Genomic DNA, 14,056 nt, shown 5'->3' with positions numbered 1-14,056 from the left:
ATGTGTAAGAGGCTGGGAGGCCACGAGGGTAAAGCATGATCAGAATATATTGTATGGAAAACAATTATTTAAAAAAAATCATACAGAGGGAGCAAGGCTTAGTGGGTAGAGCTCTGCAGTGTTTAAAGACTGAAAGAATTAGAATGTGCTGTAACACTGCAGTGGAATGTGTAGTCTAATGGTGGAGGAAAACTGCCCAGTAGTAGTTCCACTGACACACTTGGCTAATTAAAAACAACAACAACAACAAAAATCCAAACCCATTCAGTTAGGAAAAGGAAAAACTTGTTCCACAAAATGATGCTTTGATAAGGAAAAGTTCTCTCTCCCTAGAAAACAAACTGGCAAATTAAAAATAAGAAAAACCAATCAAACCAGGAGAAAAGAAAAAAAGAAAAAGCACGAATAACATACTTACATACATACATACACAGAAGCAAACTCACATGCACACACACAAAATCAGAAACCATAATATATAAGCAAAAGACCCACAATGTAACAACAAACAAGCAGAGAAACGCAAACAAAGCATGAGATAAAACATCTCCAAAATGCCACTGTGAACTGGAGGGTGCTGAGCTTGTCTTACTTATGGCTTCTCTTTGTCATCAAATTAGTGTACAGGAAAGTATATAGGAGTGGACCTCAACTCCTCCCTCATGCTGTACACAGGGATTCAGAGGCAAAATTCAACTATGAATGAACAGTATTAAGGAAAGAGGTGGGAAGAGGCTGAGTGTATTACAGAAGTATGGCAAGGATCCTGTGTGTAGACTATGTAAAGGATTTCCCGCCCTTAGAAAGACATTCCAAAGAAGAAGATATATTCATGCCCAGTAACATCAGTGTTATTAGGCATATAAACAGCTGTACTCGGAGGTGAATGCTAGTATACATGTGAGAGTGGTTAAATGTAAAGGACTGGCAACACTAAATGTTGGACAAATGTTGGCATGACCGGAACAGTTGCACATATAAGAGACACAGTCACTTCGCGCATATTTGCTATCATTTCACACTTACTTGTTTGTGGGGTTGGGGAGTGATACCCATGCCATGGTTCATGTATTGAGTTCAGAGGGCAGCTTGTGGGAGTCAATTTCACAAAGAGAATTCCTGGGATCAAACCCAGGTGGCCTGTGGCAAGCATCTTTGCTTGCTAAGCCTTTTGGCCTCCCTGTGTGCCAAATTTTATAATTGAACATATTTATTCAGTGATCTAGTAATTCCATTTGTGCAATGTCCATAGTAGAATCAGGGCAGAATTAATAACAATACTTTCTATAAATATATTAAACCAGAAATGATTCATGTGCCCACTAGAAGGGAAATGGATATATGAATTGCACAAAGATAAGGTATTATTGGTATATTCATGAACACAGAGAAATCTCAAATGATAATAAATGAAAGGGGCAGACATAAAATACTGCATGCTACTACATGCAGTATTACTGCGTGGTCATAGACCTTAAGAGGCAAAGCCAACTTCGAGATGAGAATCAGAACTGATGCTGGAGTTGGAGGACCGAGCAAACAAGCAAAGGGCTACTGCAGTGAAGACATCTGTACCAGCATCCCACTGCGAGGCAGGCCAATGCAAATGCATCTGTTCACTTGAAACCTGGGTGTCTACTTTCACAGGACTGTCCTGCCTTGCAGGACAGGAGATGCCAATATACACTAAAGACAGAGAATTTCTGATTTTGTCACCATGCAGTATTTATGTTTAACTTTACAAGTGGGACTATAAAATATGCCCATTTGAAGTAGATTTTGGCATGTAAGTTTAAAATAAAACCACAAATAATGCTATTTCATACTGAATAAATGCAAGAGGTTCCTTTGCACACTAACAGCACATTTCTTTCTGATAAACTTGTTTGCTGGTTGGATGAGAAATGTATAACTCCACTTCTAATTTTTGACTCAGCTGCCAAGAAGTTCAGAGCCAAATTCAGTGCTCAGTTTAGTGATTAACATCCCAGCTGCCTTATACATCAGTATGTCTTGGGTAGAGGGTGAGAAAGGTGGGGTATTAAATTACCCCACTTCACACGGTGAACTGCTTCAAACCATTTGCGAATGATGGTGCACAAATCAAAGGAAACACTGGCTATTCTGATGTAATTATACTTACATTTTTCTCTCCAGATACATTTTGTATGCTTTGCTTTCCCATCATAGCACGTGGGCTTGGGGGGGGGGGGGCTTTTGCTGTTGTCTGCCTGAGTCATGCAAAGGGCAAGGTACTCTCCATCGAAACAATTCCAAACACAGCCTACTGACAGCCAGGGACTACCTTTATGTGTGATGGTAAGGATTGGAGGAGAGCAATCACGTAAAGTGCAGAGTATGCAGGGAAGGGTCCCTAGTGGATGGCAGACAGGAAAAGAAATCCAAGTGTGCTTCATTATCTTGTTAGGAGTTGGGGGAAGTAATCAGATTCTGTTCTATATCAGATAATCCATAATCTATTCGCATGTATGCTTGCTCCTGTTCCTGTAACAGTTATTTGATTTTACCAGGAGGACAGGGTATTTCTATCCTCATTTGAGAAAAAAACAGACAACCTTCACCTTGTGGGTCTGTATTCCCAAAGTGTTTATTCTAATGTGATAGCAATAAAACCCCTCCACCCAGCTCTCACCGGTGCTGCCAGCCTGCTCCGCAGCGTTGTGGGCTGGCTGTCTTCCTGCTCCTCTCTCTGCCTTGCTCTTGTCTCCCTGTAGACTTTCTTTGGGAAATTAGCTGGGAACTCATTGGCTGGTTTTCTTGTAGCCTTTGGTGAATCAACCTGTTGGTATGGAATAAAAAGTTATAATGAAATGAAAACTATGACATTAAAAAAAAAATTCACTCATATCCAGATTCTTTAAAAGCCTAAGCTGGCTAACAGTGGGCTTGAGAAAGAAATGAAAACCAAAAGCAACAATGGCTTTTATGGAAAAAAAAAAAAAAGCAATACCTAGCAAGATCCAGATCCTTTCTCCATCAATGGGAAAGACCAATTAAAGTTCATGTCACTGTTACACACACACTTTAAAAATTATCTCTATAAAAAACTTGCTTACACTGAAAATTGTATTTTTATGGAACACTGTCACATTTTCAAACTGCTTGTGAATTCATTATTAACCTTTGCTGTGAGTGGAACCAGTTATCATTGTAGCTTAAGTTCCTATTAATTAAGATCTTATTTTCCTATTGTTGAAGAGGGGCTAATTGATGTGAAAGTTTATAGAAGCCTATGATGTTGCTTACATAGAGTGCAGTGACCTTTGTGCAAGACAAGTTCATGTCGTCTGGTAGCGGGTACTAATACCAGAGGTCACCGTCATGACAGGCTCAGTCTCTCAGGCTTCCTTTGCACATTGTGGTGACATCTGGGGAATGACTGACTCTCAATAACCTTGAGTTGACACAGAACTAGAGGTGGAGAATTGAAAGCTAACGGAGGCCCTCGAGTGAAGTGTTTGTGCAGCAGCTTCCCAATCCCAGCAGCTCAAAGTGCTGTTGCCTTTCTCCTGGGTTAAATGGAGAGCAGGGCACAGGACAGCAGAAGGGGAAATAATGGAGTAGCCAGTGCCAAAATAGAGAATAAATTATGCTGCCTGGGCAAATAGAGTCTTAATTTGCAGTCTCTCAATTTCCAGTTTCTATTGCCAAGTGTGTTCATTCCCTCTCTTTGAAATAGGCTGGTGCTCTGAAGGCGGGCTCAGTCGTCACAACAGTCCTTTCCTCTCGCCTCCTCCTGGATCTCAGCATCTTAATGAATGGCAAAACCACTGCCTTTTATTAACCTGCAGATCGGGAGTGTTTCCCAATCACTTGAAGTTTAACTGTTTTTCACCCTCCCTCTAAGTCCACTGGGAAATTTGATGGGACCTACAAATTTCCTCCCTGTCATCAGCTGGGTAAGAAATGCAGACTTGTTATTTATTTGGCTGGTATAAAATGAGAGTCCCCATACTTGTTTCACCCTCCTGGAACACTGATATAGCAGTCATTGTGAAAACTCTGGATTAGTTGAATGTTTTCCCTTCCATCTTTATTGAGACACAATCAACATGAATATTTAAGTTGTCTGCTATGATAATTTGAAATTCTCACATTGTAAAATACCATGAATAAGTCCGTATATTTATCATATCTGTGTGTGTGGTGGGGTAAGAATATGACATCTACTTTCTTAGAAGATTTCAACCACATGTCTGAGAATTAAGTATAGCTGTCATGTTGTAGACTAGACTTCTATAAGTCATAACAGAAATATTTGTGTCTTTAACCAACTTTCCCCCATTTTCCCCACCTCCAAACTTCCGGTATCTACCCCTCTACTCTGCAGTGTCTTGCTGAATTAGATTCCACATCTGAGTTACAGCTATGCAATGTCTGTCTGGACCAGTTGGCCATGTTTCACTGAGTATTAATGGAAAAGGGGGAGTTTTCTAACGCTGATGACTTTTCTTACCCAGTGCATTACTTTTATCCATTTGTCAGTGCATACTTCTTTCCCTACTACAAATAACTCGAGAATAATAAAATCCTCAGGCCTCTGTGATGAGCTTTCATTTCTTCTGGCTAAGCATTCAGAACTGCGGATATTAGGTTGTATGGACTGTTGCTAGTTGCAATAACTGAGGACTATTAGTCTGTCCTATGTACTAAGCATTAAAAGTATCAGTTTGCTCTCTAGAGAAAAGAATTGGGCATAATAAATTTCATCACATCTGAGGTTTCCTGGAGGAGATGGTGCCTTCTGGATCTGGTCAGTGGCCAGAGGATCTCCATCCAATCCCACTGACACTTCTATCTAATAATCCAAATGCTTTATAACACTAAGAGTAAGATGGGACGAGTTAATTCATAATTTTGAACAGAGTTAAACTTTCTTATTTACGAAGATATGAAAAGAAATACAAAACACTCCCAGCATCTCAGAGTATCAAAACGGGCACTACCCAAATATGCATCACTTTCAAGGAAACTCACTACTTAAATGAGATAGCATTTTGCTTAATTTTCTTTACACTGTTCTATAAAACAGTAACACTTTATACTCCTAAAAATTGATAATAAAGTCTCCCAGTCAGGGATTTGTGTTCCATTCCTCTCATGTAGAAAGCATACAGGAAGACAAGCTCATAGAATTCTTTTGAAAACTAAAGCTCCTCCCTGAAGCTTTGTACCCCAGAGTTATGCACTCCTCCCTGAAGCTCTGTACCCCAGCAGTATGCACTCCCCCTTGACTTGCTGGATCTTGGGTTCAGGCTGAGAAAAGGACCCACATTTTTTTGTGTGCAATGAAGGAAACTGGACCCTTCAGACTGACCCACAGCTTTCATTCTGCCTTGAAGTGGGCTGTTCATTAAACTTGCTGCTCCTCGAGGAAGAGGCTCAGTCACTGAAATATGACCTGGAGTACGAGGCAGGGCTGCACACTGAGGTTCTGTAGTTGGGTTTACACTGTGAGAGCCCTGGAGCTGAAACTAACCTAGACAAGCACTGGGAGCTGCGGTTTCATTCACTGACTTTGGAGGAGTAAACTGGAGAGTCGGGGCAGGGGCTAGCACAATGGCAGCATGCCTGCTAAAGCAGACATCAGTTCAAACCTAACACAACACGGTATGAAAAAAGCAAACTAACAAAGCCAAAGGTTTCTTGGGTGGCACAAGCAACTGTGGGGCCATCTAGACCAGGAACCTTGTCACCAGACCAGCCTGGTGACAGCAGCTGCCTCAGGGCTGCTGGATGGCCCTGCAAGTGACGGCTATGCTTTTCAGGAAAAATGAAACAACAGCATTTCTGCTATGTTGGCAAAAATTCATTTCCAGTTTAGCTCCAGAGAAAATCACAGTGTACTGTAAATGCTCACCACACTCGTTCAAACATCTATTAGTAAAATACCTCACTTTGCTTTGCACACTCATGCTATGAATGCAGAGATTCTTACACTCATGTGCTACTTTCTAAGTCAAATGGAATTTATTAAGACTGTTAAATTTTGGGCTGGTGAGATGGCTCAGCAGGTAAGAGCACCCGACTGCTCTTCCGAAGGTCCTGAGTTCAAATCCCAGCAACCACATGGTGGCTCACAACCATCTGTAACAAGATCTGGCGCCCTCTTCTGGAGTGTCTGAAGACAGCTACAGTGTACTTACATATAATAAATAAATAAATAAATCTTTAAAAAAAAAAAGACTGTTAAATTTTAAAACTTTCATTTTAGAATTAAATAATATGCTGAAAAGTTAAACATTCATAATTCCCTTTCCTTTCAATAATAAAAGGTAGAAAACATGTATCTGAATAAATGTGCTCTGCCAGGTACATATACTGATATTTCTAAATATCTGTCAGGGAATACTCGTTTGTTCACTAGCCTGTCAAGTAGCAAAAGCATCCCCCGTGCATAGTAGCAAGGTGTGCTGAGGGGCTGAGAAAGAGACTGGCACTCGGGAGCGCAAACTTGCAGCCCCCAGATTGACAGTCATCGTTGACTCATACAATTATTAGGGAAGTGTCTACTGCAGATATCATCCCGTGTGCCTAGCTCAGCGGAACGGAGGACAGTGCGGTTAGGACAGCAAAGGGTCAACATTTGCTGGTTTGATTTTTGTAGTATTAATAGAAATCTGTAAACTGTAGAACTTAAAATTAAGATTCAATTTACCCATAGTTAGTCAAACTATAGTTTTGATATATTTAAACAAATATGTGCACATAAAATAGTATAGAAACAAAGTCATTAATTAAATATTGATACGCTGTGGGATATGTCTTCTTGCCTACATATCCAGGGTGATCACACTGATAACAGAAATTAAGATTTTAAAGTTACTGTTATTTTAAGTAGTGTTTCTTTAAAATCAAAGTGGTCTAATCAAAAGGAACAAAATATTTTTAATGAAAACTCATTGGAAAATGACATATATTGTGTTATTTTCTGCTTGAAAAAGGTTTCACAACAAATCCTTTTTGATTTGGAGAACCGAACACTGTGGAGATAATGACTGGAATTTTATACCAGAATATATAGTAGTTTAAAATGCTTTCTTTTACATTTCAGTTATGCTTATGAAATTGAAAACTACAAAAAAGGGTGAAAATCTTCTCACATCTTAAGTACTGACCATGACTATGAGGGCACAATGTCAGGGAAACGCTGTTTTGTTTTGTAGGAAAAGTCATAAAAATACAAAAGTCAATACAACTGTTAAAATAAGTCTCCATAATTACCAAGATCAAAATCCAGTGGCTTTTCATTAAACATGAACTTTTGTTCTGCCTCCTGTAACATGTAAACAGTACTGACAATTGGTTTGTGAGGCACTTGCTACAATAAAATGTAATTGTGTCACGAGAGAAAGGTGACAATCAGGGGATCATGAAAAAATTACATATTATCACTGCTAGTTAATTAGCCATGCAAACCCTCCTCAAACAGATATTCTCTTCTATTAGGAATGATTACTGTGCGGGCCTGCAGATGTCAATACCACAGCCATTCAAATACTTCCTTTCCTACTAATTGAAGGTTGTAAAGCTCTTGTGCCAAGGTTTTGCTTCCAAAGAGCTAATTTATGACTAGAAGGATATTTTACGTCTTCAGTTGCAGCAGCTACAAAATTCAGCAAATCAGAGCCATCTGTGCACTGAGACTTGACTCACCATTCACCCAGCAGCCACGCCGCCCTGCGTCCTGCGGGCCTGGCTCCCAAGCACTTGTGATGATCCAAAGTTCATAAGAAAAGTTACAAGTGAACGGCATTCTAACCCTAACTTGTACCTCCAGCGGAAAAGAACTCCTTCCACATGCATGCATGCATGCATGTCTATCTGTATGTATGTATGTATGTGTGTATACATTTACTAAGTGAGAGTTACCTCCTTGTCTGTGTAATACTGTTGTTAATCACAGACTCGGCTTTCTACCATCCTCTTCTGAGAATCCTTTGACTTTATAATTGTTTGCTTTAAGAATTACTTTTTTTTTTATATTTTTGGTTGTGAGCCTAGCCTTTAACAGCTGAGCCATCTCTCTAGTCCTCATTAGTGGGAGGAGAGGCCCTAGGTCCTGTGAAGATTCTATGCCCCAGTATAGCGGAATGCCAGGACTGGGAATGGGAGTGGGTGGGTTGGGGAGCAGGGGGAGGGGGAGGGGATTTGGGGGGGAACTAGGATAGGGGATAACATTTGAAATGTAAATAAAGAAAATATTAATAAAAACATACAAAGGCAAAAAAAGAATTACTTTTTTTAAAAAGTTGATATGACAGCATGTATTCAGAGACACAATAAAGGAAATAACAAATTCAATAACAACTTTGCTAAGAAACTAATCCTTCTACAAACTGAAAGGTCAACAGATATGTATCAATACTATCTAACAATATTACCTAGCTCCATGTTATGGTGAAACTGGGAGACAAAGCCACAGGGCCCAGTAGTGAGAGAAAGCCTAAAGAAGCACATAAAGTCTCTCCTGAGTCAAGGCCAAGTGGCCTTTAGCTCGCTCCTTCCTGCATCAGGAAATCAATGCATAAGGCCATCAGCGATTGCTTCATTCCTTATCAGCACACAGTAGGATCACATCCCATTCTAAGTTACAACACAACACAGTAATGTTCATGTTACTTAGTGATGGATTAACAGAAATAGGAATTAATGTAGCAAGAAAGTCACTTTTGCCCTGAGATGTCTCCACGGACACACTTTCACAGTGTGTGATTGGCAAGAACACAGGGATTATGTTACACTTACTTTTTGATGGGCTGGAGTCCGTATATGGACACTCTGTACTTTAGTGGGAAATTCCAGTGGCCCTAAAGGTACTCCATCTGGATTCAAAATTTTCTTGAGCTTCTGATAGTCTGGCTTGTCATCATAAGCTAAATTATTAACATACATCAAGTACTTGACGAGTTCACCTGTGAAGTATCAAATTTTTAATGTGTTGCTCAGAACTGGGAAGAATTATCAAAACTCAATATCTTTCTGTTACCTCCTTTAAATCACACACAACCCTACCTGACTGAACAAAAGTAAACAAGTCTATAAAACACTTTAAAATAAAAATGTTTTAAAAACTGGCATGAGATGCTAACAGTGGGATAAACTGACAATGTTGATATGCTTACAGTGGCTTATATTGGGTGGAAGTCCCTGCACAGTTATGAAGTATAGCAACCAACAACTACTCGAAACTACAGTCAATCCGTACGCTTCAGACAACTTTCAGGTTGAACATTTAAATATTCACTTAAAAACAAACATTCCTCATTATAAATCTAACTTCAAAGGAAAAACGCATTGCAAGTTTTACATACAGGTTTCATTTTACTGTTCTTTGAGGATACTTAGACATCAGCATGGATTCATGTTTTTAGTCATGGCTGGCTTTAACAAGGGAGGAGTCCTCCCTTGAGTCCGCTACACCTCAGTACCCCAGTGCACCCTGCTATTCTTGATTTTCTAGGTCAGTAGGATGAGGAGTTTTCTATTTTCTCTCCAATGTAAAAGTGTGTCACCAGAGCTACATAGTAACTTCTCATCCCAGCTTTTATTTATTTCAGTGATGAGCTTTGAAGCCAAGGCCTCACATGTGCTAAGCCGTAACTCCGAGACTGAGCTATATCCACTCACTAGTTTTTTAAAAGGAACACAAATATTAATTAAAAAGGGTACAGTGTTGCATTAAAATGTCTATCCTCTGTACTTCTGTTTCAAAAGGGTCGTGGTAAAACCATACTTTCATTTGCTTACATTTATATATGATTTTACCCTTTAAAAAATTACTACTGGCCCAGATATGAGTACTCATTCTTTCTCCCTTGGGTGTTTATATTCCATAGCCAGAAAGTTGGGACAGCTCTGTGAGCTGAGGAGTAACTTCTGACACCTTACTGTCCCTCATGTCCTCCCACCATTCAAAGAGACTGGGTCTCACTCTCTAGAAAAAAAACCTCCAAGAGGAATAATCACGCCCTTTCTTTCTGCTAAAACCAGGGATCTTTTTATTTTTGAAGTGTGTATGTATATATATGTATGTATGTATATGTGTGTGTGTGTGTGTGTGTGTATGTGCATACACACAAGTACATTCACACAGGCATGTGGGAGTATAGGAGGTCAAAATAATTCCTCAGTTATAAGTGACTGTGACCTCAGTGTGGGTACTGGAAACTAAGTTCTGGTCCTCTGCAAGAGCAGTAAACCCTCGTACTGGCTGAGCCATGTCCCCAGCCTACCCAAAGTGACCGTCCCATACCACCATAAGAATCATCTAGAAGAGCTAATGTGATTAAGATGAGAGTTCTTGGCTTTGTTACATGCTTCTAACAATCGAGCAATTAGGCAACTTGCTTTCTCCTTTTGTTGTCTAACTTAAGAGACATATCAAGCTCTGTTGTCTTACACCAAGGCCACCAGATTATTGGTAGCCAGCTCCCGTTTTAGAACATAACTTAACACTCATTTGCTGTTATCCCTCTGGAAGCTACCAAATCCGATTCCTAAAGAAATATTCAACAATACTCTCTGCCGATTTCTGGGACACTTTCTGCTGATTTTTCATCTTGTTATAGCTGGTAAGCTAAGCTTCCTATAAACTACAAGTCTGCTTAAGAAGGAGATCCCAAATGGAGAACAGAGCTGGGTTTCTTGAAAACAAATATCTGTCAGAAGACAAAGGCAAACTCCCAGCATAACACCCACTGAGCATCGCTGTACAAAAGACCTGCTGGTCACCAGTACGGCTCAGGAGGCCAAAAGGGGGAGGACCGCCTTCATTATGGAGTTATTATCATGAGTCTCAAGCTCCACGCGTTTTGATGAAGCATTGATAGAAACATTACCCTTCCACAATTTGGGCTTATTCCATGAAGTATACTCTTTGATTGACTTGTGAATTTCCAGAGCTACTAAACACAATGCACAGTGTATCATGGAATTACTACACTCTTGAGTAATTAGCTCCTTTTTTGGATAGTAACACATTAAGCATCCTCACTGACTACCAGTTCAAGACATAGAAATCTTCTGAAGCTACCACACGAGTTGGACAGTTGGACACACATGTTGCAAACTTCTTGAGGGATGTGTGTGTGTCTGTGTGTGTGTGTGTGTGTGTATATATATATATATATATATATATATATATATGTGTGTGTGTGTGTGTGTGTGTGTGTGTGTGTGTGTATATATATATATATATATATATATATATATATATATATATGAGAATGCATGTTTTGCAAATCAGCTTATTTTCAAGATTGTGTCTGTTCTATGTTCTCCAAAGAAAATGTCCTAGTAAACATTTTGTGCTCTAAACACTGAGATCTGTTTCATCATTACTAGCATAGAGGAAGTTCATGGGTATGAAACTGAGGAATCAGATGGGACCCAGCACTAGATTTTCCATTTGACTAAAATGCTCACATATGTCTATCTAATGACAGAAATATAATGGGACATAGAGTGGCTCACAAGCATCCACATTACACAATCTGAGGCACAAGTCAGCTAAAGGCTGAGGTTAACATTCTCTCTGCTAAGCTGCCCTAGTAGAGGGGAAGTCTGATGGCCAAGTGAACTCACTCTTTTCTATAGGACAAGTAGCTCCATGACCAAACTACTGCATGGGTCACAGATGCGTATAAAAATGACAGGACTGGGAACCAGGTCTGTTTACCATTCGTACCAACAATGAAGCCAAAGGACTTAGAAAAAGTCCTGTGCAAATTTGAAGGGAAAAAAACTGACTGTAACAATGCCCCAAATCAGTTGATTTTCTTATCTAAAACGTTTTGTTGGCTGATCAGTATAATGTGACCCAGGTGTAAACAGAATTCAGGCATGCAATGATTAAGTTCTTCAAATATACTGACTCAAAATAGTCTTTTTATAGGTTGATTTTTATCTCTGTTCAAAAATATCTTAATCCTAAAAATACCAGTTGCTATTGAATAACCAGTGAATGAGTCTCAAAATATAAACGTAAAACTCTAAAAACCAAAGGACCCATAAGAGCTAGGCAGTCCCAGGAGCACCACTGTTTTGGCTTCAATGTCAAAGAGGACTTAAACATCGCATTTAGCAAACTCTTTGTGATTCTGAAGCTTTAGGCCTGTGGGAATGGGAGGGGGGAACAGCAACACCCACAGAGCGGCTACTGTGAAAACTCATGGATCAAGAGAGGTTTTAAGGTCCAACTTACTGCAACTGCTTCCAGAAGGAGCCCACTTAAGCACTGACTCCGGGAGTTCATCCAGCAGGCTAAACAAAAAACAGACAGCACATGGTGAGTGTCTTCAGCCCAGGCTCCTTGTTTCAGGTAGAACATAAAACTCTGATTCTGTGTTGATAGGACACAATTGTGCCCTTTTTGTACCCAACTGTAATGGATGGGAGGATTAACAAAGTGGGAAAGTGCATTCCTTAGTTCTTATTGGCCAGTTTTACAGTTGTAACTACCTAGAGGCCTTAACTCAAATTGTACACAATTGAGGACTGTAGAATGTTTGCTATGATATTTCCTAAAGAATAGAAAATACATAAAAAGTTAGGTGTGGATGGGGAAGTCTTTTATTCCTCTTATATTTAAAGGTGTATGGGTCTCTGCGGATGCTACATCAGGCAGCAAAAGTGTTGAGAATGGAAACTTAGCTCAGACTGACTTTTTCAACCTGGATCAAACCTTCAAAGAGTCTGCCAGGGATATATTGTCAGTGCATCTAAACATGGTAGAATTCGGGGAAAAGCTTTCTAGGCAATGATCATTTCAACTCTAGGTTCAGAGTAAATCTCAGGGTGGAACTACCTAGAAACTCCTTTGAAAAGTACATGTGAATTTGAAGGTGGGGTCTATAGCTAAAAGGACTAGAATCTTGAGTCGTCTCTGAGATAGCATTTGACATCACTATGCCATAAAATACATGTGACATCCCCTAAGGATTCTAGCAACTGGGAACCAACAGATCAAGGTCTAGGGAGAGAGAGCCTGGGATAAATATTCTGCGGCCTTTGGGGGAGGTTTGCTTCCCCCAGGAAATGTCAGCAATGTAAGCAAATGTTAGCAGGTTTCTGGGTGGGAAAATAGACATTTTATTTCCTCCACTAAGGAGAGGCCACTGTGTCTTTATCATTTCTGGTCTCCCTAGTGAACTGTGGGCACAAATGCCTTGGTGTCTCTGTTCAATCATTTTCCTCATGTATTGATTACTGAAAAGGGGGTGATTTTTAGTTCTCTATGTGTATTTGTCCTGCCCAGGTAAGAGTTTATATAACCAAATGGTTAAATAAGTTAACAAGAAATATCAACACAACAAACACCTGGTAAATGCTTTCCAGTTGGGGCTAAATATCACTTTCTTAATTTACTGTAGCAAAAATATATAAAGCCTAAACTAAAATTATAAATAAAGTGAATGATTCACAGAGAAACACAAGTGGAAAAGCACATGGTGATCTTAAGTGACTCATGACAGCAGAGACAGAGGGACACGGAGCTGTGGCCAAAGCTGCCATCCAGTCTCACATTATACATTCACAGCCAAATGAAGGAGCACTTATGACATAGGAAAGCTAAAGATTTTTAAATTTTGATACATAATATATTAGCATTTGGATTTATATTGTTAATCAAATAAAAATGAAGATATTAACATATGTAAAGTCAAGGTAATATTTCACGTATTAAAACCCTATTTTATGTAGCATCCTTTTACTATACATGAATACATGTGGACATATTATTCACTAGTTAATAAAATGTTATCCTCTATATACATGTTGATACCAGACTAAAACAAACCATTTATTAGTCTTATAAAAGAAAGTCTGCCAGGGATTGTTAGGTTAAAATCCTGGCCTTTAACTGAAGTACACTACATAAATAAGTTAAACTGTGCTCACAAAGTGTGTACAAGAACTGCTTATAGGGCCGGGCGTGGTGGTGCATGCCTTTAATCCCAGCACTTGGGAGGCAGAGGCAGGCGGATTTCTGAGTTCGAGGGCAACCTGGTCTACAAAGTGAATTCCAGGACAG

The 14,056-nt window shown here is 39.6% G+C and overlaps 1 protein-coding gene across 1 annotated transcript in view; it reads right to left on the bottom strand.

Annotated features, from left to right (window-relative positions):
* Positions 1-14,056, bottom strand: part of Vrk2 (VRK serine/threonine kinase 2) — a 105,779-nt gene that overhangs the window by 2,658 nt on the left and 89,065 nt on the right. The window contains exons 10-12 of the mRNA XM_021210192.1: positions 12,227-12,285; positions 8,770-8,936; positions 2,654-2,800 (exon numbers count right to left, since the gene is read on the bottom strand). Of these exons, the coding sequence (XP_021065851.1) occupies positions 2,654-2,800; positions 8,770-8,936; positions 12,227-12,285 (373 nt within the window). The remainder of the gene's footprint in view (positions 1-2,653; positions 2,801-8,769; positions 8,937-12,226; positions 12,286-14,056) is intronic.

This window comes from Mus pahari, chromosome 13, assembly GCF_900095145.1.
Source record: "Mus pahari chromosome 13, PAHARI_EIJ_v1.1, whole genome shotgun sequence".
Classification (NCBI taxonomy): domain Eukaryota; kingdom Metazoa; phylum Chordata; class Mammalia; order Rodentia; family Muridae; genus Mus; species Mus pahari.
This window is presented reverse-complemented; position numbering and strand designations above follow the sequence as displayed.